General features: G+C 38.1%; 1 protein-coding gene and 1 pseudogene across 1 annotated transcript; both read right to left on the minus strand.

Moving 5' to 3' along the window:
• Positions 1-4274: 4274 nt before the first annotated feature.
• Positions 4275-11084, minus strand: LOC135151066 (uncharacterized; annotated as a pseudogene).
• Positions 11085-15968: 4884 nt separating this feature from the next.
• Positions 15969-20848, minus strand: LOC135151067 (uncharacterized). The gene has a single exon (XM_064088596.1). It carries the CDS (start codon positions 20765-20767, stop codon positions 16400-16402), a length of 4368 nt encoding a protein of 1455 aa, XP_063944666.1. The 5' UTR covers positions 20768-20848; the 3' UTR covers positions 15969-16399.
• Positions 20849-26852: the final 6004 nt, after the last annotated feature.

Here is a 26852-nt window from a genome sequence, read left to right on the forward strand (position 1 = left end):
TACAATCCTACTTCTGTGATATTCAAAAAGAAGAAAGACTCTGAGGCCACTGCTATTCCACTTACAGAAATTGGAAAATTCTCTTCCAAAAGAATTATTCGTGTTGTTGCTGCTGTTAAGTTGTCAGTTGTGAAAGAAGACAAGAGCGTGCTCAAAGATTTGATTGATCTTGTAGAGATAAGAAAAGCTGTAGAGACTGTCCATAACACTTCAAGGGTTCGTGCTCATCCATCAAGAATCATCATGAAAATTGAAGGAATGGAACTGAATATCACCTTTAAGAAGTTGAAGAAAATGGTTCATGTCCAAACATTAGAGAAGATGAAGAAGAATCTAGAGCAACCTCCACCTGAGAACACACTGGAGCAAGTGGCACTGAGTACCATCACTGCAAGGATTGAAGAAATTGAGAACAAGCTCACTCAGAAGAAAGAAGAGGAAGCTGCAAAGAGAAGAGCAGAGCAAAAGCTGATTAATGCAAGAGCCAAGAAACCAAGGAGAGATTAGTTCAGGCTAGAGGAACAATGGCTGCTTGTATTTACTTTTGATTTCTGGAAATTGTAAGATATAATCCAGACTGTACTTAGTATTATTTCCTGTTTAAATTAGTATGCTTTTTCTTTGTGTCAGTTGAGTTATCCTCTTAAAGGATTTGCTTGTCGAACTCTAACAATCAAATAGGGGGAGATTGTAAAGCATAATGTAACGTAAATGTAATTACGATAACTCAACACAACAAAAGACAGGAAACAATACGTAAGTATAATACAGGAATCTACAGGTTGGAGATTCGATAAGAACAGACAAAGACAATCAAGATATCTGAGACGAGCATCCGTCCACTGAAAGAAGTTCATTAACATGTTCAAGCCTCAGTGAAGAATAAAGTACAATATGTTTCTGCTATCAAGATTTCCTGAAGATCAAGTATCAAAGATCAGAAGATTCCAGTATATTTATTTTGATTATTTATAATCAAATTTATCGAAGCAACATCTAACCCGGAATGACTGATCAAGTATATTATCAAGCAAAAGGATTCAAGGAATTATTTCAGTTCGAGTCGTTCGTGAACCAGACCAGTGCACAGGACGTCAGAACATACGAAAGTATTCAGGGGATTCGATCAAGGAATTATTTGATCAAGTCAATTGAGCTGTCTCTGAAAGTGACTTCAAGGAATTGTATCTAAATGTTTATATGTATATATATATATTTATATATGTGATATTAATTGATCATTACTTGAATAAGAAATTAATTCAAGTAATTATTAAGTCAATTAATAATATATATAAATATACATATGTATATGATACAAAAGACTACAAGGAGAAAAGGGGCGCAAGTTTACTACTTAGAAATATTTCTAAGTATCTATACTGTGAGGTGGTAGTACTCTGGAGGTCAAAGCGCAACCTTTGACTTAGTCAAGGTTTGCGCCTTTGACCCCCTAATGAAGAAAGGCGCAACTCCAGAAAATTATCTAAGTACTCTACAGTGGAGTCACCACTACATTGAGTGCAACCTTTGACTAAGTCAAAGGTTGCGACTCCCATTCACTTTCAAGAAATATTCTAAGTCATTTACTGGGACACAGTGAAAGTTCTTGTGGGCGCAACCTTTGACTCAAAGTCAAAGTTTGCGCCTCACTCTCACCTTGGGGCAAAGCGCAAGTCTCTTGAAGTTTTTTTCTAAGTACAGCTACATGAGGACACTGTATAGGTGCAAGGTTTGACCAGTTGACCTCCAATGAAGAATGGATGCATTTGGGCGCAACTTACATATATATATATATATATATATATATATAAGTTCTATGGAGTACAAAAAAAATTGGAGTATTGGAGTACAAAGTTTGATAAAATGTAAGCTAGTCATCTAAATTTCAATTTTTTTTGTCCAATAATATTTGTAAATATTTGACAATCTGCCCATTATGTTCTGCAACATAAACGTCGTGATCAAATGGTGAAATAATTACTTTTATAAATCACAGGACTCTATGTTCTGCAATATAACTAATAAGCAGAACAATAATCTTAATACTTGTTAAAGTTGAAAGATATTAATGATTAATTGACAATTATGTGCAAGACAACTTATAGATGATAGATTATATCAAAATTTGGATAATCAAAGATATTATATAGGATCAAACTAAAAAATTATGATTTGTACTCCAATACTCCAATGTTTTTATGTACTCCATAGAACTTAACTAATATATATATATATATATATATATATATATATATATATATGTTTATATATATGTATATGAAAGTGGCGCCACTTCTTGAATACACCTGAGTTAGATTTATTTTTATAAATCGAATCCGTCCCGAACGAACTCAAGTCGTCCAGGGCGAACTCGTTAACCATGGTTAGTTGTTGGAAAGCCTATAAATAGAGGTTGATGTTTTCATTTGAAAACAACTACACACTTTGTAAGTGCACACACTATACACATTCTCGAGAGTTAAATTAGAATATCGTTTTTATCGAGAGTTTGTAATAGAGTGATTGTAGTCTCTGCAGCTGACACTTGTGTTGGAATTTGTAGCACCCGAGGATTATTTCTAATACAAGAATATTCCCCGACTTGCTGGAGTTATCTATTTACGATTGATTTAACATGGACTGAAACATGATTATTGATGTGCTAGAAAATATACCTTATAAATCGCAAGCGCACGATCACCGTTTTAATATTTATGATTCGATCCACAGAGATTAAAATTATTATTCGCAAGTCTTTATTATTAACCTAGGCGGATTAGAACAATTAATGTGAAGTGGTGTTTTTACTTAATTTTCTAAAATTAATTTTAAAACTTTTAAATTGAAAATTAAACTAATTAATTCTAAATTAACAAAACTAATTACCAAGATTAGTTAAAGAAATTTAACTAACCAAAAATAAACTACTCAGGACATCACTTGGTGACAAAATAAGCTACTGGCAAAGAAAAGCATGCTGACTCGGAAAACGATTTCACAAAACCAACGAAATCACAACTTAAAACAAAACCCAGGGACTCAAAAGCACACAACAGACTGGTCAAGCAACCTTAAGCAAAATAACAGACTCATCAACGTGACTCCAAAATAAACAAACTCATTGACTCAACAACACCAAAACGAGTCAATACCAAAACTAACGGTTACTCGGCTAATCAGAACCCAAGCAAAAGAAACAGAACCATTAAACACTAGACTCGATTAGCTGCAGACTCAATACAAAACCCAGTAAAAATGCAGCCACACCCCACGACGACTCAGCCACAACATAAGTCGAGTGCAGACTCTATAATTTAATCCTAAAACGCAGCAACAATCGAACCAACTAACACCCACAAAAGAACCCAGGCGACTGACTCGGTGAGTGACAAAAACAGAGCAAATAGACTCGACTCTAACATAGATCATAAACTCGGGGAGAACGCAACAGACTCGGAGAAACACAAATCGAAAACCAGCATTTCAAAACTAAAATCAGTCAAAAACATAGCAACCACAACTCCTCAAATCAGCCACTTGACATAACAAAGCAAACAACTCAGACGCGAAACAGGCAATAACAAACGATAAATCCAGCAGAATGAATGAACTCAACACTCAACAAATCAAATACCACGACTCGGCAAATTACTGTTAAACTCAAAGAAAACTCACTCAACTAAAACAGGACCGAAACTCGGCATCTACTCAGCTGCAAACTCAGTAGAAACGACTCGGTGAAACAGAGAAAAGAAACTCAGCAGAAACGAATTTAAGCAGCAAAACATAAAATAAAATTAACCAAAAATCAGCTACAGAACTCGGAAGCGCCGCGGTGGCGACTCAGCGGATGACTCAACTGACTCGGGAAGTGGGTTTGTTCCGAAAAGAACAGGGGAGGCGAGTTTAAAAGGGGGGTTTGGATTTTAGTTTTTATACATAAAAGGAAACAGGGGAAGGGGTGTTCATTTGTAGGTAAAAAAAAACAGAGGAGATCTTTAGTTTAATAATGAAATGAACAGCAAGGAGAGCAGGGCAAAACTAACAAATACAAACCGAGAACAAGTAATAAATTACTCCTGAATTTTCTAGCTAAACCCTAACACAAATTAATTTTGTGCTAGGATTTAGTTGATTATTTCAAGAGATAATAAATCTACACTAATCACAAGCTCAATGATTCCTCATTTCCCAAAAGCTTAAAAGCATGTGGTGGTACTTTAGAAGAGTCATTCAACTTGGAGAACATAAATTAAAAAGACAATGCAAGATTAAGCTAAAAGAGATTTGCATAGAAATTAAAAAGTGTATACAAGCTTGGAAAGGAAATTGGGGCTAGCAAAATGTAAATCTATCTAAGATACTAACTATAGAAATGACTAGGTAGAAAAGATGTAGGTGGCTAGGTTGCTAGGTTGGTGATTACAAGTAAAGAGAAGGGGGTATTTATAACTAAAGAATTAGGGTTTAGGGGTAGGGTGGCTCAATCTTGACCATCCATGTGCCTTGTGTGTTGGGAAGATTGTGGCCCTCCATGTGTCCCTTAGTTGCCAACTCTCTTTTTTTTCTTCTTTTCTTTTCCCTTTTCTTCTTTTTCTTGCATTTTCTCTTCTTTCTTTATTTATCTACAATTTCCTGAAATAAAATAAATAAGCGATTAATACTACGAAAATAAACAAAAAATAAGCACTTAAATTTGCAAAAATATGGACTAATCAAACTTCCCCATACCTATCTTTTGCTCGTCCTCGAGTAAAAATCAAAAGAAAAGAAAATAAACTAAGAAAACTAGATGCGATTCCTAGGCTCCTTTTCGTAGGCGTGACGGGTGATTTTAGGTTCACCAACCCGTTAAACTCGTAGACGATCTCTACAAGAGGAGTTCTGTCTCCTAAGGGTTTACAGAAGATATACCCATAAAATCTTCGAGACCTTCCAGCAAGTGTCTACTCGACTCTACTCTAATTTCGTTGGTGTTAACAAAAAGTGTTTTTAAGGAAAATACGACTTAAAGACTCATCTACTAATAATCAAGATACAGTTGTCTCTAATCTACTTGCATCGACACAAAGATTTACTAGAAATCCAAGGAGTGTAAGTAATTTAAGGCCTTTGATGGATCCTAATTGTCTAAGAACACTTTCTCTTTTTCAACCAATTTTGAACTGACCCAATCTCTATCGAAACAAATATCTAGCCAAACTTCACAAACTCTTATTCTTCTTTTTTTTTTCCTTTTTTTTTTGCATTGACTTTATTTTGTCCGTTTTCTTAGGCAAACAATGTTACCCATGTAGCGAGCTTTAGGTCAGTGACTCCCAAACCAAACGGTCTTAGGGCACTAGGTTTTGAAATCCCCCTACGGACTTAATTGCTCGAGTAACAAAGGCCACAAAACGAGACTAGCCAATCTACTTTTGCCCATTTATCTAAAGATTTTATCTATAAAGAACAATGGGTATTGAAGTAGTTATTCCTTTTCTTTTTCTATCTCTCTCTTTTTTCTATTTTTTTTTCTTTTTTTTTATTCGCAAATGTATGATTCGACATTGTTTCAACATGTGGGTTCTCTCTCAGGTATCGAATAATATCACTAGACAATCTCTCCATCAAAGGTCTTGTGCAAAGTGTGTGTCATCTTGGAATTTAGAGTACAAATCAGTCGATACAAGTTTCAAAAAAAAACAACCTTACTCAACTACGTTCAAATTATCTAAAAGACACTACATATATATATTCTTTTCGAAAACATGCTAAACACCAACTACTCCTAAAGTTCAAGTGAGGGAAAGACAACTTAGCTAAAACATCTCTATTTTTGGTTTTTTATGATTTTTCAATTTTTAGGGTTTTCATTTTTTTAGAATTACACTAAAGCCCTCCCCATACCTAAATCATGCATTGTCCTCAATGTATGCAAAAGAGAGAGTTGAAATGAGAGAGTAGAGAGGAAAAATACCTGAATAGGAGATGAAGGGGATTTTTATTAACTACTGAAGCAACTTACATGATCAAGGGTCGATGAGGTGGATGACCTCTTCCTCCGAATCAACAGGGAATTCTAAAAATGGTTTAAGACGTTGACCATTAACTTTGAAAACATTACCATTTTTAGGATCCTGAATTTCAACAGCACCGTGAGGAAACACAACTTGAACAATGTAAGGACCGTCCCATCTAGAACGTAACTTACCGGGAAACAAATGAAGCCTAGAGTTGTAGAGAAGAACTTTTTGGCCGGGAGAAAAGGATTTTCTCAAAATAGTCTTATCATGGAAGGCCTTAGTTCTCTCTTTGTAAATTTTAGCGTTTTCGTAGGCATCATTTCTAAGTTCGTCTAACTCGGTCAATTGCAACTTCCGATGACTACCGGCGGTGGGTAAGTCGAAGTTCAATTCTCTAATGGCCCACATGGCCCTATGCTCTAACTCAACCGGCAAATGGCAAGCTTTACCATACACGAGTCTATAAGGAGACATTCCTAAGACGGTCTTAAAGGCGGTCCGATAGGCCCATAAGGCGTCTATCAACTTGGTGGACCAATCCTTCCTATTCGAGTTGACCGTCTTTTCTAAGATTTGCTTAATTTTCCGGTTCGAAACCTCTACTTGGCCACTAGTTTGAGGATGTTAAGGGGTAGCAAGCCTATGAGTGATGGAGTACTTCTTAAGAAGTGACTCGAATTGACGGTTTTTAAAATGAGTTCCTTGGTCACTAATGATAGTCCTAGGCGTCCCAAATCGAGAAAAGATATTCTCTTTAAGGAATCTAAGGACAACCTTGTTGTCATTGGACCGGGTCGGAATGGCTTCTACCCACTTAGAAACGTAATCTACCGCTAGAAGGATATAAAGGTGGCCAAACGAATTAGGAAATGGGCCCATGAAATCTATGCCCCACACATCAAAGAGCTCTATAACAAGGATTGGGCTCATAGGCATCATGTTCCTCCTAGTGATTCTTCCTAGATGTTGACACCTACTACATGCAGAACAATACTCGGCGGAATCCTTAAACAAACTAGGCCAATAAAAACCGCATTGGAGGATTTTAGCGGCGGTCTTTTTCGCACTAAAATGACCTCCACATGCTTGATCGTGACAAAACGAGAGGATGCTATGAAACTCACTATTTGGGACACACCTCCTAATGATTTGATCGGGACAATGTTTAAAGAGATATGGGTCGTCCCAAAAGAAATGTTTCACTTGAGAAAAGAACTTGGCTTTATCATTTTTGGACCATGTCGAGGGAATGTCACCGGTTGCTAAGTAATTGACTATGTCGGCGAACCAAGGGAGAGTGGAAATTGAGAGAAGGTGTTCATCGGGAAATGACTCGCTTAAGGGCAAGTCGTTAGTGGATTCAACCACTAATCGAGAGAGATGATCGGCGACGACATTCTCGCAACCTTTCTTATCCCTAATCTCTAAGTCAAACTCTTGGAGCAACAACACTCATCTAATCAATCGGGCTTTTGAGTCTTTTTTAGAGAAAAGGTACTTAAGAGCAGCATGATCGGTGTAAACAATGATTTTAGACCCGATAAGATAAGAGCGAAATTTTTCTAAGGCAAAGACTACGGCTAGAAGTTCCTTTTCGGTGGTAGAGTAATTGAGTTGGGCATCATTTAAGGTCTTACTAGCGTAGTAAATGACATGAGGCCTCTTATCTATTCGTTGTCCTAAAACCGCTCCTATCGCATAATCGGATGCGTCACACATAAGCTCAAAAGGTTGACTCCAATCGGGAGACTTTATGATCGGGGCCGAAGTTAATTCTCTCTTAAGGTCTTCGAAGGCATGAACACACTCGATTGTGAACTCGAATTTGACATCCTTAGCTAGAAGGTTGGTCAAAGGTCGGGCCTTTTTGCTAAAATCTTGGATGAATCTACGATAAAATCCCGCATGTCCAAGGAAAGAATGAATTTCCTTTACGGACTTGGGAGGTGGGAGATTAGCTATTAGGTCGACCTTAGCCTTGTCTACTTCGATCCCTTTTTCAGAAATTTTATGTCCTAAAACGATTCCCTCCTTAACCATGAAATGACATTTCTCCCAATTTAGCACTAAATCCGTTTCCTCACATCTTTTCAAAACTAAGTCTAGATTGTTAAGGCATTGGTGAAAAGACGGTCCAAAGATGGAAAAGTCATCTATGAAGACTTCTAGAAAGTCACCTATCATTTCCGAGAAGATGCTAGTCATGCACCTTTGGAACGTGGATGGGCCCGTGGTTAGGCCGAAAGCTAGACGTCTATAAGCGAAGGTTCCAAAAGGGCAAGTGAAAGTGGTCTTTTCTTGGTCTTCGGGTGCAATCGGGATTTGAAAATATCCCGAGTAACCATCTAAGAAGCAATAAAACGCATGACCCGCTAACCTCTCTAGCATTTGATCGATAAAGGGCAAAGGAAAATGATCTTTCCTAGTGACGGCATTGAGCTTCATAAAATCTATGCACATTCTCCAACCGGATTGAACACGGGTTGGAACTTGCTCATTGTTCTCATTGGTCACCAAAGTAATGCCCGACTTTTTAGGCACTACATGAACGGGACTCACCCACTTACTATCGGAAATGGGATAAATGATCCCATTGTCTAAGCACTTAAGAATCTCTTTCTTAACTACCTCCATCATGGGAGGATTCAACCTCCTTTGAGGTTCTCTCACGGGCTTTGCATCTTCTACCAAATGAATCCTATGTTCGACAATCGCCGGGCTAATTCCTTTAATGTCCGAAATGCTCCACCCTATCGCTCCCTTATGCTTTCTAAGGATTCCTAAAAGTTCTTCCTCTTGTGACGTAGTCAAATTAGAGGCAATGATAACAGGATATGACTCGTTAGGGCCTAGAAAAGCATACTTAAGAGTGTCGGGAAGAGGTTTGAGTTCTAACTCTGGCGGTTGTGACTCAACGGTTTTCTTTGGTAAAGGCAAATGCTCGGGTTCAACATCACGCTCTTGACTTGTTGTAGGAATGGTGGATTCTAACATTTGGTTGACCTCATGTGTATAGTTGGAAACATCCCAATCCTCTCCAAAATGTTTTAAACAAAATTCAAGGGCATCTTTAGGATTCATGAGATCTTGATCAACTATTTCATCAATTAGATTAACATCCATAGGTTGATCATAGAAATCATCGGATTGTTTCCCTACATGAAATATGTTGAGGTCGATTGTCATGTTACCGAATGTTAGCTTCATTAAGCCGTTCCTACAATTAATCAATGCGTTGGATGTAGCTAAAAAGGGTCGTCCTAGGATTATGGGAATTTGATTCTTAGGGTTCCTAACCGGCTCGGTCTCTAGGACGACAAAATCTACGGGAAACACGAAATCACCTACTTTAATTAGCACATCTTCGATCATTCCCTTAGGAATTTTCACGGATCGGTCGGCTAATTGAAGTGTGACATTAGTTTGTCGGAGCTCCCCTAAACCTAAGGCTTGGTAGACAGAATATGGAAGGAGATTAACACTAGCCCCTAAATCAAGTAACGCCTTATCCACAAAAGTTTCTCCTATGACACATGAAATTGTAGGACAACCGGGGTCCTTGTATTTCACGGGAATTTGGTTTGAGAGAATCGAACTAATGTGAGATGTAAGGAAAGCTTTCTTAGGGACATGGTTGGTTCTCTTATGGGTACATAACTCCTTAAGACACTTAGCATATGAAAGAATTTGTTGAATTGCATCTAAAAGGGGTATGTTCACCTTGACTTGCTTAAATACTTCCAAAATCTTCTCCATTTGGGCCGATTGCTTAGGTGAAATAAGTCTTTGTGGGTAAGGGACTCTCGGTTTATAGACTACTTCACTTTGCAACTCGGGTTCCGGGTTTGGGTCACTCGACTCCTCACGGGCTTTTGAACACTCGGGTTTGTCATGATTAATGGTAGTGCGGGGTGGACTTGGGTTAGAAGTCGAATCCCCTTTCTTACCGAGGTTCTCACCAACTTGGGTATCAACTTGTTTACCCGACCTAAGAGAAATGACCGAATGCACATTATCCGGGGGTCTTTGATTAAGTGGAAATTTTGGGTTCGGCTCCGGTTGACTAGGGAATTTGTTCTTTTCTCGTTCACACAACGTGCTCGCTAATTGACTCAATTGGGACTCTAACTTAGAGACGGCTTGCACATTAGAATGCAAAAGTTGCCTATCTTGGGTTAAAGTTTGCATGAAAGTTTGCTGGGATTGGGTCAAATTAGTTTGCGATTTCACTAAGGCCTCTATGCTCTTCTCTAAGGAATTGAGTCTCTTATCCGAATCATTAAAACCGGGAGGATTTAACGGGGCTTGACTCGGGTTTTGATAATTCGGAAAAGAATTGGGATTGGGCCTAGGAAAATTAGGTTGTGGAGCTTGAAAGTTTTGACCTTGGTTCCACGAGAAATTCGGGTGATTCTTCCACCCGGGGTTGTACGTTGGTGCAAACGGGTCATTTCTAGGCTTTGGTTGGAACATCGCGTTCACTTGCTCAAAATCGTGAGATTGTTGTATCTCGGGATGGGGAGCATTATAATTCGGGAACATAGGCAAAGATGAAGGGCTACTATGAGACTCCAAAGCCTCGAGTCTCTTAGTAAGGGTTGCTAATTTGGCATCGGTTGCCACATTGTTTCCTATCGAGTGCAAACCCCTAGAGCTAGACGCCTCGATCGACTTTTTAGGTTCCCTAGTAGACTCCCATAACATTGTTTTCTCGGCTAAGTCCTCGAAAAATTCCCACCCTTGATCCTCATCTTTCTCCATGAATTTTCCTTGGCACATAGACTCTAATAAAGCGGTGGTTTGACTATCTAAGGCCTCGTACACAATCTTGCAAAGTCTCCATTTCTCTATTCCATGGTGGGGGCATTGTGATAAAAGATTTTTGAAACGATCAAAGAATTTCCAAAATGACTCATTTTCCCTTTGATGGAATTGATTTATTTCATTTGTAATTCGAGTCGTTTTATGGTTTGGAAAATACTTTTTAAGAAACATTACCACAAACCCCTCCCAAGTGGAAATAGAATTGACGGGAAGACTATACAACCATTTTTTAGCATTTTCTTTTAAAGCAAAGTTGATTAATCTAAGCCGAATGGAGTCTTCGCTCAATTGTTGGAGTTTTTGTAAACCACAAACCTCCTCAAATTCTTGAATGAAGAGATATGGATCCTCACCATCACTCCCTAAAAATTTAGGCAACATACTAATGTGATGTGCCTTAATCTCGAAATTATTCCCATTAACGGGAGGAAGGGTGATGCACGATGGTTGAGCGGAACGGGACGGGTAACAACGGTCTTTAAGAGACAACGCCATGTTTACTATCGGTTCGCTAGCTTCTATGGGTTCGGAGTCCAAAGAGGACGAAGAAGGAATTTCGATGATTGGTCTAACTAATCTAGATGATTCGCTCCTAACCCAAGTAGTTCGCATAAACTAGATAGTAAACACGTAGCAAATAAGTGCGAAGAAATTAAAACAAACAAAAGAAAGGGTGTAAAAGTGAAAGAAAAACTTAATTCTAGGGTTCCTTAATAAAAATGAACTAGACCTTGCTCCTAACGTTAAGGACCACCAAAACTCGATAAATCCAAAATTATTCGAACCGGTCTGGCCAGTTTGGAGCAGGCATTGCCAAGAGGCCAATCTCCGCGCTTAGACACCAAACCTTAATCGGCCAGGTAAGCTTTCGCTTGCCTTAGACACCGAAGAGTCGGAATAATTAAAGATTACCTCGTATTTTAGGTACCTTCCTAATTGAGCGTGAAATCCTAGGGGCTAACGTCTAATTCAATTTTATTAAAAGGCTAGGGAATGCAAAATGAAGAATTAAATTGTTGTGGGCCAAGGAAAGAGTGATGAAATCCCTTCCCTTATCTTATGAGTGGTTTTGCCCTTAAGATTTATTTAAAATGATGCACCACACAACGAGATAATTTAAAGCGATAAACAAATATGGATGCTTCTACACTACGTGATTTACTCTAAAGAAAGGAAGAAATTAACGCACCTTAGGGTCCTCCAGCGATCACCACAATTTAAGGTACGAAAATTTAAAAACAAAAATTAAAATCTAGATAATGTGCTCCTAAGTGTTAAAATGCATGATGCTACAATTATGTAATTCTAGCTAATATTTTTGGATTTTTAATATTTTTAATTTGTTTGTGTTTTTCAATTTTCAAATTTGTTTGTGATTTTCTAAATAAAGGCGAAAGATAAAAGTGAAGAGATACGGGATACCAAAGCAAGCTTCCAAATCCGAGCAAAATTTGTCCACTTACTCCACAATTCCCGAATATTCCTCCAAATTCCTTGAAATAAAAATAAAAAGTGAGAAACAAACTAATCCGAAAGATTAAAAATAAAGGTGCGAAAAATTAATTATAATCCCCGGCAGCGGCGCCAAAAACTTGATGTGCTAGAAAATATACCTTATAAATCGCAAGAGCACGATCACCGTTTTAATATTTATGATTCGATCCACAGAGATTAAAATTATTATTCGCAAGTCTTTATTATTAACCTAGGCGGATTAGAACAATTAATATGAAGTGGTGTTTTTACTTAATTTTCTAAAATTAATTTTAAAACTTTTAAATTGAAAATTAAACTAAATAATTCTAAATTAACAAAACTAATTACCAAGATTAGTTAAAGAAATTTAACTAACCAAAAATAAACTACTCAGGACATCACTTGGTGACAAAATAAGCTACTGGCAAAGAAAAGCATGCTGACTCGGAAAACGATTTCACAAAACCAACGAAATCACAACTTAAAACAAAACCCAGGGACTCAAAAGCACACAACAGACTGGTCAAGCAACCTTAAGCAAAATAACAGACTCATCAACGTGACTCCAAAATAAACAAACTCATTGACTCAACAACACCAAAACGAGTCAATACCAAAACTAACGGTTACTCGGCTAATCAGAACCCAAGCAAAAGAAACAGAACCATAAAACACTAGACTCGATTAGCTGCAGACTCAATACAAAACCCAGTAAAAATGCAGCCACACCCCACGACGACTCAGCCACAACATAAGTCGAGTGCAGACTCTATAATTTAATCCTAAAACGCAGCAACAATCGAACCAACTAACACCCACAAAAGAACCCAGGCGACTGACTCGGTGAGTGACAAAAACAGAGCAAATAGACTCGACTCTAACATAGATCATAAACTCGGGGAGAACGCAGCAGACTCGGAGAAACACAAATCGAAAACCAGCATTTCAAAACTAAAATCAGTCAAAAACATAGCAACCACAACTCCTCAAATCAGCCACTTGACATAACAAAGCAAACAACTCAGACGCGAAACAGGCAATAACAAACGATAAATCCAGCAGAATGAATGAACTCAACACTCAACAAATCAAATACCACGACTCGGCAAATTACTGTTAAACTCAAAGAAAACTCACTCAACTAAAACAGGACCGAAACTCGGCATCTACTCAGCTGCAAACTCAGTAGAAACGACTCGGTGAAACAGAGAAAAGAAACTCAGCAGAAACGAATTTAAGCAGCAAAACATAAAATAAAATTAACCAAAAATCAGCTACAGAACTCGGAAGCGCCGCGGTGGCGACTCAGCGGATGACTCAACTGACTCGGGAAGTGGGTTTGTTCCGAAAAGAACAGGGGAGGCGAGTTTAAAAGGGGGGTTTGGATTTTAGTTTTTATACATAAAAGGAAACAGGGGAAGGGGTGTTCATTTGTAGGTAAAAAAAAACAGAGGAGATCTTTAGTTTAATAATGAAATGAACAGCAAGGAGAGCAGGGCAAAACTAACAAATACAAACCGAGAACAAGTAATAAATTACTCCTGAATTTTCTAGCTAAACCCTAACACAAATTAATTTTGTGCTAGGATTTAGTTGATTATTTCAAGAGATAATAAATCTACACTAATCACAAGCTCAATGATTCCTCATTTCCCAAAAGCTTAAAAGCATGTGGTGGTACTTTAGAAGAGTCATTCAACTTGGAGAACATAAATTAAAAAGACAATGCAAGATTAAGCTAAAAGAGATTTGCATAGAAATTAAAAAGTGTATACAAGCTTGGAAAGGAAATTGGGGCTAGCAAAATGTAAATCTATCTAAGATACTAACTATAGAAATGACTAGGTAGAAAAGATGTAGGTGGCTAGGTTGCTAGGTTGGTGATTACAAGTAAAGAGAAGGGGGTATTTATAACTAAAGAATTAGGGTTTAGGGGTAGGGTGGCTCAATCTTGACCATCCATGTGCCTTGTGTGTTGGGAAGATTGTGGCCCTCCATGTGTCCCTTAGTTGCCAACTCTCTTTTTTTTCTTCTTTTCTTTTCCCTTTTCTTCTTTTTCTTGCATTTTCTCTTCTTTCTTTATTTATCTACAATTTCCTGAAATAAAATAAATAAGCGATTAATACTACGAAAATAAACAAAAAATAAGCACTTAAATTTGCAAAAATATGGACTAATCAAACTTCCCCATACCTATCTTTTGCTCGTCCTCGAGTAAAAATCAAAAGAAAAGAAAATAAACTAAGAAAACTAGATGCGATTCCTAGGCTCCTTTTCGTAGGCGTGACGGGTGATTTTAGGTTCACCAACCCGTTAAACTCGTAGACGATCTCTACAAGAGGAGTTCTGTCTCCTAAGGGTTTACAGAAGATATACCCATAAAATCTTCGAGACCTTCCAGCAAGTGTCTACTCGACTCTACTCTAATTTCGTTGGTGTTAACAAAAAGTGTTTTTAAGGAAAATACGACTTAAAGACTCATCTACTAATAATCAAGATACAGTTGTCTCTAATCTACTTGCATCGACACAAAGATTTACTAGAAATCCAAGGAGTGTAAGTAATTTAAGGCCTTTGATGGATCCTAATTGTCTAAGAACACTTTCTCTTTTTCAACCAATTTTGAACTGACCCAATCTCTATCGAAACAAATATCTAGCCAAACTTCACAAACTCTTATTCTTCTTTTTTTTTTCCTTTTTTTTTTGCATTGACTTTATTTTGTCCGTTTTCTTAGGCAAACAATGTTACCCATGTAGCGAGCTTTAGGTCAGTGACTCCCAAACCAAACGGTCTTAGGGCACTAGGTTTTGAAATCCCCCTACGGACTTAATTGCTCGAGTAACAAAGGCCACAAAACGAGACTAGCCAATCTACTTTTGCCCATTTATCTAAAGATTTTATCTATAAAGAACAATGGGTATTGAAGTAGTTATTCCTTTTCTTTTTCTATCTCTCTCTTTTTTCTATTTTTTTTTCTTTTTTTTTATTCGCAAATGTATGATTCGACATTGTTTCAACATGTGGGTTCTCTCTCAGGTATCGAATAATATCACTAGACAATCTCTCCATCAAAGGTCTTGTGCAAAGTGTGTGTCATCTTGGAATTTAGAGTACAAATCAGTCGATACAAGTTTCAAAAAAAAACAACCTTACTCAACTACGTTCAAATTATCTAAAAGACACTACATATATATATTCTTTTCGAAAACATGCTAAACACCAACTACTCCTAAAGTTCAAGTGAGGGAAAGACAACTTAGCTAAAACATCTCTATTTTTGGTTTTTTATGATTTTTCAATTTTTAGGGTTTTCATTTTTTTAGAATTACACTAAAGCCCTCCCCATACCTAAATCATGCATTGTCCTCAATGTATGCAAAAGAGAGAGTTGAAATGAGAGAGTAGAGAGGAAAAATACCTGAATAGGAGATGAAGGGGATTTTTATTAACTACTGAAGCAACTTACATGATCAAGGGTCGATGAGGTGGATGACCTCTTCCTCCGAATCAACAGGGAATTCTAAAAATGGTTTAAGACGTTGACCATTAACTTTGAAAACATTACCATTTTTAGGATCGTGAATTTCAACAGCACCGTGAGGAAACACAACTTGAACAATGTAAGGACCGTCCCATCTAGAACGTAACTTACCGGGAAACAAATGAAGCCTAGAGTTGTAGAGAAGAACTTTTTGGCCGGGAGAAAAGGATTTTCTCAAAATAGTCTTATCATGGAAGGCCTTAGTTCTCTCTTTGTAAATTTTAGCGTTTTCGTAGGCATCATTTCTAAGTTCGTCTAACTCGGTCAATTGCAACTTCCGATGACTACCGGCGGTGGGTAAGTCAAAGTTCAATTCTCTAATGGCCCACATGGCCCTATGCTCTAACTCAACCGGCAAATGGCAAGCTTTACCATACACGAGTCTATAAGGAGACATTCCTAAGACGGTCTTAAAGGCGGTCCGATAGGCCCATAAGGCGTCTATCAACTTGGTGGACCAATCCTTCCTATTCGAGTTGACCGTCTTTTCTAAGATTTGCTTAATTTGCCGGTTCGAAACCTCTACTTGGCCACTAGTTTGAGGATGTTAAGGGGTAGCAAGCCTATGAGTGATGGAGTACTTCTTAAGAAGTGACTCGAATTGACGGTTTTTAAAATGAGTTCCTTGGTCACTAATGATAGTCCTAGGCGTCCCAAATCGAGAAAAGATATTCTCTTTAAGGAATCTAAGGACAACCTTGTTGTCATTGGACCGGGTCGGAATGGCTTCTACCCACTTAGAAACGTAATCTACCGCTAGAAGGATGTAAAGGTGGCCAAACGAATTAGGAAATGGGCCCATGAAATCTATGCCCCACACATCAAAGAGCTCTATAACAAGGATTGGGCTCATAGGCATCATGTTCCTCCTAGTGATTCTTCCTAGATGTTGACACCTACTACATGCAGAACAATACTCGGCGGAATCCTTAAACAAACTAGGCCAATAAAAACCGCATTGGAGGATTTTAGCGGCGGTCTTTTTCGCACTAAAATGACCTCCACATGCTTGATCGTGACAAAACGAGAGGATGCTATGAAACTCACTATTTGGGACACACCTCCTAATGATTTGATCGGGACAATGTTTAAAGAGATATGGGTCGTCCCAAAAGAAATGTTTCACTTGAGAAAAGAACTTGGCTTTATCATTTTTGGACCATGTCGAGGGAATGTCACCGGTTGCTAAGTAATTGACTATGTCGGCGAACCAAGGGAGAGTGGAAATTGAGAGAAGGTGTTCATCGGGAAATGACTCGCTTAAGGGCAAGTCGTTAGTGGATTCAACCACTAATCGAGAGAGATGATCGGCGACGACATTCTCGCAACCTTTCTTATCCCTAATCTCTAAGTCAAACTCTTGGAGCAACAACACCCATCTAATCAATCGGGCTTTTGAGTCTTTTTTAGAGAAAAGGTACTTAAGAGCAGCATGATCGGTGTAAACAATGATTTTAGACCCGATAAGATAAGAGCGAAATTTTTCTAAGGCAAAGACTACGGCTAGAAGTTCCTTTTCGGTGGTAGAGTAATTGAGTTGGGCATCATTTAAGGTCTTACTAGCGTAGTAAATGACATGAGGCCTCTTATCTATTCGTTGTCCTAAAACCGCTCCTATCGCATAATCGGATGCGTCACACATAAGCTCAAAAGGTTGACTCCAATCGGGAGACTTTATGATCGGGGCCGAAGTTAATTCTCTCTTAAGGTCTTCGAAGGCATGAACACACTCGATTGTGAACTCGAATTTGACATCCTTAGCTAGAAGGTTGGTCAAAGGTCGGGCCTTTTTGCTAAAATCTTGGATGAATCTACGATAAAATCCCGCATGTCCAAGGAAAGAATGAATTTCCTTTACGGACTTGGGAGGTGGGAGATTAGCTATTAGGTCGACCTTAGCCTTGTCTACTTCGATCCCTTTTTCAGAAATTTTATGTCCTAAAACGATTCCCTCCTTAACCATGAAATGACATTTCTCCCAATTTAGCACTAAATCCGTTTCCTCACATCTTTTCAAAACTAAGTCTAGATTGTTAAGGCATTGGTGAAAAGACGGTCCAAAGATGGAAAAGTCATCTATGAAGACTTCTAGAAAGTCACCTATCATTTCCGAGAAGATGCTAGTCATGCACCTTTGGAACGTGGATGGGCCCGTGGTTAGGCCGAAAGCTAGACGTCTATAAGCGAAGGTTCCAAAAGGGCAAGTGAAAGTGGTCTTTTCTTGGTCTTCGGGTGCAATCGGGATTTGAAAATATCCCGAGTAACCATCTAAGAAGCAATAAAACGCATGACCCGCTAACCTCTCTAGCATTTGATCGATAAAGGGCAAAGGAAAATGATCTTTCCTAGTGACGGCATTGAGCTTCCTAAAATCTATGCACATTCTCCAACCGGATTGAACACGGGTTGGAACTTGCTCATTGTTCTCATTGGTCACCAAAGTAATGCCCGACTTTTTAGGCACTACATGAACGGGACTCACCCACTTACTATCGGAAATGGGATAAATGATCCCATTGTCTAAGCACTTAAGAATCTCTTTCTTAACTACCTCCATCATGGGAGGATTCAACCTCCTTTGAGGTTCTCTCACGGGCTTTGCATCTTCTACCAAATGAATCCTATGTTCGACAATCGCCGGGCTAATTCCTTTAATGTCCGAAATGCTCCACCCTATCGCTCCCTTATGCTTTCTAAGGATTCCTAAAAGTTCTTCCTCTTGTGACGTAGTCAAATTAGAGGCAATGATAACAGGATATGACTCGTTAGGGCCTAGAAAAGCATACTTAAGAGTGTCGGGAAGAGGTTTGAGTTCTAACTCTGGCGGTTGTGACTCAACGGTTTTCTTTGGTAAAGGCAAATGCTCGGGTTCAACATCACGCTCTTGACTTGTAGGAATGGTGGATTCTAACATTTGGTTGACCTCATGTGTATAGTTGGAAGCATCCCAATCCTCTCCAAAATGTTTTAAACAAAATTCAAGGGCATCTTTAGGATTCATGAGATCTTGATCAACTATTTCATCAATTAGATTAACATCCATAGGTTGATCATAGAAATCATCGGATTGTTTCCCTACATGAAATATGTTGAGGTCGATTGTCATGTTACCGAATGTTAGCTTCATTAAGCCGTTCCTACAATTAATCAATGCGTTGGATGTAGCTAAAAAGGGTCGTCCTAGGATTATGGGAATTTGATTCTTAGGGTTCCTAACCGGCTCGGTCTCTAGGACGACAAAATCTACGGGAAACACGAAATCACCTACTTTAATTAGCACATCTTCGATCATTCCCTTAGGAATTTTCACGGATCGGTCGGCTAATTGAAGTGTGACATTAGTTTGTCGGAGCTCCCCTAAACCTAAGGCTTGGTAGACAGAATATGGAAGGAGATTAACACTAGCCCCTAAATCAAGTAACGCCTTATCCACAAAAGTTTCTCCTATGACACATGAAATTGTAGGACAACCGGGGTCCTTGTATTTCACGGGAATTTGGTTTGAGAGAATCGAACTAATGTGAGATGTAAGGAAAGCTTTCTTAGGGACATGGTTGGTTCTCTTATGGGTACATAACTCCTTAAGACACTTAGCATATGAAAGAATTTGTTGAATTGCATCTAAAAGGGGTATGTTCACCTTGACTTGCTTAAATACTTCCAAAATCTTCTCCATTTGGGCCGATTGCTTAGGTGAAATAAGTCTTTGTGGGTAAGGGACTCTCGGTTTATAGACTACTTCACTTTGCAACTCGGGTTCCGGGTTTGGGTCACTCGACTCCTCACGGGCTTTTGAACACTCGGGTTTGTCATGATTAATGGTAGTGCGGGGTGGACTTGGGTTAGAAGTCGAATCCCCTTTCTTACCGAGGTTCTCACCAACTTGGGTATCAACTTGTTTACCCGACCTAAGAGAAATGACCGAATGCACATTATCCGGGGGTCTTTGATTAAGTGGAAATTTTGGGTTCGGCTCCGGTTGACTAGGGAATTTGTTCTTTTCTCGTTCACACAACGTGCTCGCTAATTGACTCAATTGGGACTCTAACTTAGAGACGGCTTGCACATTAGAATGCAAAAGTTGCCTATCTTGGGTTAAAGTTTGCATGAAAGTTTGCTGGGATTGGGTCAAATTAGTTTGCGATTTCACTAAGGCCTCTATGCTCTTCTCTAAGGAATTGAGTCTCTTATCCGAATCATTAAAACCGGGAGGATTTAACGGGGCTTGACTCGGGTTTTGATAATTCGGAAAAGAATTGGGATTGGGCCTAGGAAAATTAGGTTGTGGAGCTTGAAAGTTTTGACCTTGGTTCCACGAGAAATTCGGGTGATTCTTCCACCCGGGGTTGTACGTTGGTGCAAACGGGTCATTTCTAGGCTTTGGTTGGAACATCGCGTTCACTTGCTCAAAATCGTGAGATTGTTGTATCTCGGGATGGGGAGCATTATAATTCGGGAACATAGGCAAAGATGAAGGGCTACTATGAGACTCCAAAGCCTCGAGTCTCTTAGTAAGGGTTGCTAATTTGGCATCGGTTGCCACATTGTTTCCTATCGAGTGCAAACCCCTAGAGCTAGACGCCTCGATCGACTTTTTAGGTTCCCTAGTAGACTCCCATAACATTGTTTTCTCGGCTAAGTCCTCGAAAAATTCCCACCCTTGATCCTCATCTTTCTCCATGAATTTTCCTTGGCACATAGACTCTAATAAAGCGGTGGTTTGACTATCTAAGGCCTCGTACACAATCTTGCAAAGTCTCCATTTCTCTATTCCATGGTGGGGGCATTGTGATAAAAGATTTTTGAAACGATCAAAGAATTTCCAAAATGACTCATTTTCCCTTTGATGGAATTGATTTATTTCATTTGTAATTCGAGTCGTTTTATGGTTTGGAAAATACTTTTTAAGAAACATTACCACAAACCCCTCCCAAGTGGAAATAGAATTGACGGGAAGACTATACAACCATTTTTTAGCATTTTCTTTTAAAGCAAAGTTGATTAATCTAAGCCGAATGGAGTCTTCGCTCAATTGTTGGAGTTTTTGTAAACCACAAACCTCCTCAAATTCTTGAATGAAGAGATATGGATCCTCACCATCACTCCCTAAAAATTTAGGCAACATACTAATGTGATGTGCCTTAATCTCGAAATTATTCCCATTAACGGGAGGAAGGGTGATGCACGATGGTTGAGCGGAACGGGACGGGTAACAACGGTCTTTAAGAGACAACGCCATGTTTACTATCGGTTCGCTAGCTTCTATGGGTTCGGAGTCCAAAGAGGACGAAGAAGGAATTTCGATGATTGGTCTAACTAATCTAGATGATTCGCTCCTAACCCAAGTAGTTCGCATAAACTAGATAGTAAACACGTAGCAAATAAGTGCGAAGAAATTAAAACAAACAAAAGAAAGGGTGTAAAAGTGAAAGAAAAACTTAATTCTAGGGTTCCTTAATAAAAATGAACTAGACCTTGCTCCTAACGTTAAGGACCACCAAAACTCGATAAATCCAAAATTATTCGGACCGGTCTGGCCAGTTTGGAGCAGGCATTGCCAAGAGGCCAATCTCCGCGCTTAGACACCAAACCTTAATCGGCCAGGTAAGCTTTCGCTTGCCTTAGACACCGAAGAGTCGGAATAATTAAAGATTACCTCGTATTTTAGGTACCTTCCTAATTGAGCGTGAAATCCTAGGGGCTAACGTCTAATTCAATTTTATTAAAAGGCTAGGGAATGCAAAATGAAGAATTAAATTGTTGTGGGCCAAGGAAAGAGTGATGAAATCCCTTCCCTTATCTTATGAGTGGTTTTGCCCTTAAGATTTATTTAAAATGATGCACCACACAACGAGATAATTTAAAGCGATAAACAAATATGGATGCTTCTACACTACGTGATTTACTCTAAAGAAAGGAAGAAATTAACGCACCTTAGGGTCCTCCAGCGATCACCACAATTTAAGGTATGAAAATTTAAAAACAAAAATTAAAATCTAGATAATGTGCTCCTAAGTGTTAAAATGCATGATGCTACAATTATGTAATTCTAGCTAATATTTTTGGATTTTTAATATTTTTAATTTGTTTGTGTTTTTCAATTTTCAAATTTGTTTGTGATTTTCTAAATAAAGGCGAAAGATAAAAGTGAAGAGATACGGGATACCAAAGCAAGCTTCCAAATCCGAGCAAAATTTGTCCACTTACTCCACAATTCCCGAATATTCCTCCAAATTCCTTGAAATAAAAATAAAAAGTGAGAAACAAACTAATCCGAAAGATTAAAAATAAAGGTGCGAAAAATTAATTATAATCCCCGGCAGCGGCGCCAAAAACTTGATGTGCTAGAAAATATACCTTATAAATCGCAAGCGCACGATCACTGTTTTAATATTTATGATTCGATCCACAGAGATTAAAATTATTATTCGCAAGTCTTTATTATTAACCTAGGCGGATTAGAACAATTAATATGAAGTGGTGTTTTTACTTAATTTTCTAAAATTAATTTTAAAACTTTTAAATTGAAAATTAAACTAAATAATTCTAAATTAACAAAACTAATTACCAAGATTAGTTAAAGAAATTTAACTAACCAAAAATAAACTACTCAGGACATCACTTGGTGACAAAATAAGCTACTGGCAAAGAAAAGCATGCTGACTCGGAAAACGATTTCACAAAACCAACGAAATCACAACTTAAAACAAAACCCAGGGACTCAAAAGCACACAACAGACTGGTCAAGCAACCTTAAACAAAATAACAGACTCATCAACGTGACTCCAAAATAAACAAACTCATTGACTCAACAACACCAAAACGAGTCAATACCAAAACTAACGGTTACTCGGCTAATCAGAACCCAAGCAAAAGAAACAGAACCATAAAACACTAGACTCGATTAGCTGCAGACTCAATACAAAACCCAGTAAAAATGCAGCCACACCCCACGACGACTCAGCCACAACATAAGTCGAGTGCAGACTCTATAATTTAATCCTAAAACGCAGCAACAATCGAACCAACTAACACCCACAAAAGAACCCAGGCGACTGACTCGGTGAGTGACAAAAACAGAGCAAATAGACTCGACTCTAACATAGATCATAAACTCGGGGAGAACGCAGCAGACTCGGAGAAACACAAATCGAAACCCAGCATTTCAAAACTAAAATCAGTCAAAAACATAGCAACCACAACTCCTCAAATCAGCCACTTGACATAACAAAGCAAACAACTCAGACGCGAAACAGGCAATAACAAACGATAAATCCAGCAGAATGAATGAACTCAACACTCAACAAATCAAATACCACGACTCGGCAAATTACTGTTAAACTCAAAGAAAACTCACTCAACTAAAACAGGACCGAAACTCGGCATCTACTCAGCTGCAAACTCAGTAGAAACGACTCGGTGAAACAGAGAAAAGAAACTCAGCAAAAACGAATTTAAGCAGCAAAACATAAAATAAAATTAACCAAAAATCAGCTACAGAACTCGGAAGCGCCGCGGTGGCGACTCAGCGGATGACTCAACTGACTCGGGAAGTGGGTTTGTTCCGAAAAGAACAGGGGAGGCGAGTTTAAAAGGGGGGTTTGGGTTTTAGTTTTTATACATAAAAGGAAACAGGGGAAGGGGTGTTCATTTGTAGGTAAAAAAAACAGAGGAGATCTTTAGTTTAATAATGAAATGAACAGCAAGGAGAGCAGGGCAAAACTAACAAATACAAACCGAGAACAAGTAATAAATTACTCCTGAATTTTCTAGCTAAACCCTAACACAAATTAATTTTGTGCTAGGATTTAGTTGATTATTTCAAGAGATAATAAATCTACACTAATCACAAGCTCAATGATTCCTCATTTCCCAAAAGCTTAAAAGCATGTGGTGGTACTTTAGAAGAGTCATTCAACTTGGAGAACATAAATTAAAAAGACAATGCAAGATTAAGCTAAAAGAGATTTGCATAAAAATTAAAAAGTGTATACAAGCTTGGAAAGGAAATTGGGGCTAGCAAAATGTAAATCTATCTAAGATACTAACTATAGAAATGACTAGGTAGAAAAGATGTAGGTGGCTAGGTTGCTAGGTTGGTGATTACAAGTAAAGAGAAGGGGGTATTTATAACTAAAGAATTAGGGTTTAGGGGTAGGGTGGCTCAATCTTGACCATCCATGTGCCTTGTGTGTTGGGAAGATTGTGGCCCTCCATGTGTCCCTTAGTTGCCAACTCTCTTTTTTTTCTTCTTTTCTTTTCCCTTTTCTTCTTTTTCTTGCATTTTCTCTTCTTTCTTTATTTATCTACAATTTCCTGAAATAAAATAAATAAGCGATTAATACTACGAAAATAAACAAAAAATAAGCACTTAAATTTGCAAAAATATGGACTAATCAATTATCCGCAATTAAATTAAATCGAAGAAATTGGTACGACGTATTCAACCCCCCCCCCCCCCTTCTACGTCTGATTGGACCTAACACATTACCAAGTTAGTTTCCCCCAAATATTTTTCAAACTTCAATTCCATTTTTCGTGCCATCTCTCGAATATGCAGATTAGGATCGATGGCTTTTTTGTCAATTATTTTCTTGACTCTTCTTATTTTTGATAAAAACAAATTTGATGTTGAATACCCCGTTCCGGAGACAACCTTAGTGACATCAGAAAATACCTCCAGAAAGAAACACACTCCTGCAACTCTTTCCCAGTCCTCCTCACTTGGTACATACACTTTAAAGCCCTGATCAGATGTGATATATATAAGAAAAACATTTTTAAACTCAATAGCACATGCCAACATGTTATATGTCGAATTCCAGCAAGTTGAAACATCCAAAATCAGCTTCTTACATTTCAATCCTAATGACTTTGAAATTTCAGCAAACTTAATTCTACGACCCTCTGAGGCTGCTATATACTTAACCCCATCCCTGACTTTATCCACTATTTCCTCAGTTGGGTCTAACCCATCCTGCACACATAAGTTCAATATGTGTGCACAGCAACGAGCGTGAAACATTTTTCCCTCAATAGGCAATGACCTTCTAACACTAAAGGTTTGTTTTAAATATCTTAAAGCAACGTCATTTGCAGCAACATTATCTACAGTTAACGTCCCAATTTTATCAATAATTCCCCATTCATCCAAACATTTGAACAAAGCTTCTGAAATTATAAATCCGCTATGTGGGGGAGGGACATTACAAAAGTTAAGGACTCTCATGTTTAACCTCCAATCAGCATCAATCCAGTGACCCGTGACAACCATATAACCAATTTTCTGATGTGAGGAAGTCCACATATCAGTTGTAATATTAATCTTTCTAACTAATTTAAACAATTCTCTTAATTTAGTTTTCTCAATTTCGTAAGTACTGAAACAATCTTTTCTAACAGCGTGCCTACTAAATTTCTCCCAAAAAGGGGTAGCTGTTCTCATAACCTTGTCAAACATAAAGCTCTCAACATGTCTAAAAGGCAGTTCATTTACTAAAATATAATGAGATATAACTTTTCTCATTTCAGCATGATCATATTTGAAAGTACCAAGTGTTACCTCCGTCGATTTCGTATCACTCGGTTGAAACTGAAGTAGTGCTTGACTTGTTTGTCCATATGGCTTCAGACATTTATCGACATGTCTGTTTAATGTGGTTGTGCACCCTGTAGCATCACATTTCATCTTTTGCTTGCAAAATCTACAAATAGCACTCTTCTGTTGGTTTTCTTCGACCAGGTCCATATATGCCCAGCAGCGAGCTTTCTTCTTCCTTGACTTCTTTTGGTAAGGCTGTGATTGTTGAGTTTCATGGCTGCCACTTTTTCTTTTTCTCGAGATTTCCTCTTGTTCAGGCACTTGAACTTGTTGCTGTTCTGATATGTCGTTATTATCACCAATTTCACCGACATCTTCAGATTCTGATTCATCACCAAGACTTCTTAATTGTTCAAATTCTGCATTTTCTGGAATAACTTCAAAGTGATTCTTTTTTCTCTTGGAAGGCGCCATTACAGTTCTGCAACACCATAGAACAAGATTAGGATATGATCAACTATTAAGTTGGTGAAAGTATAGAATTCATGGAAATAGATGATACTGAATAACTGCTAAGAAATAATATTATATGGCTACTGGTTCTGATTTTAACAAATTCATTAGGATATGATCAACGACAAATAAATCAGGAGTTGCCGATATATAGTTCCTGTGATGTAAATACAATACAACAAATTCCAACAGACTAGATGACTTGAGTCTTTGAGCACTAAAAAGGAATTTGAACAAGTTCAAGAAGCAGCTTATAAGTATTTTTCTAAAATGATCACAGTGTACTAAAGTCATTTCTGAACCTGTTGGAACAACACTGGGTCAGGGACCCTAGATGGAGCCAAATATTAGTAAAGTCTGGGCAGATGCCAAGAGAGAAGAAACTGCATTTAGCTCAGAAGCACAACATTGGTGAATTCTTATCTATGCCAATAAAGTAACTGTAACAACTATTTACTTGCTTCAGAAATCTAGTTTGAAATTAAGGGGATCAAAGCAACATCGCAAAAGCCAGGTCAAGTTAATACAAGTAGCTATCCCAGCAATTCACTTCACATGCAATTACACATGCATTGTCTTTGATGCTAATCAAAATACATTATACGAAGTTAACAATAACAAAATCTAACCAAGTGTATCCGGTGCATCATTCCTAAGGCTAAGTAGATAAAATGTACACAAACTACCCTCCCAAGAGTAGAGAGTTTTTCTATGAAAATCTATCCATATACAATAATTTACAAACACAATTTTTGGCATAAACAAACTATCTGCTCATTGGTTTTTGGTATTTAAAATTAAGTATCTTCAGATGTGCAACTAATATCTACGACCGTCAATATTCTGGTACAAAGACACACAAGCAGTCAATTACCTAATTCTTGTTTAATAGATAAACAAAAACAAAAATTTTGATGCAAATTAGCCGGTTCCTTTTATCCTAAAC

The sequence above is a fragment of the Daucus carota genome, chromosome 3, assembly GCF_001625215.2.
Source record: "Daucus carota subsp. sativus chromosome 3, DH1 v3.0, whole genome shotgun sequence".
NCBI lineage: Eukaryota > Viridiplantae > Streptophyta > Magnoliopsida > Apiales > Apiaceae > Daucus > Daucus carota.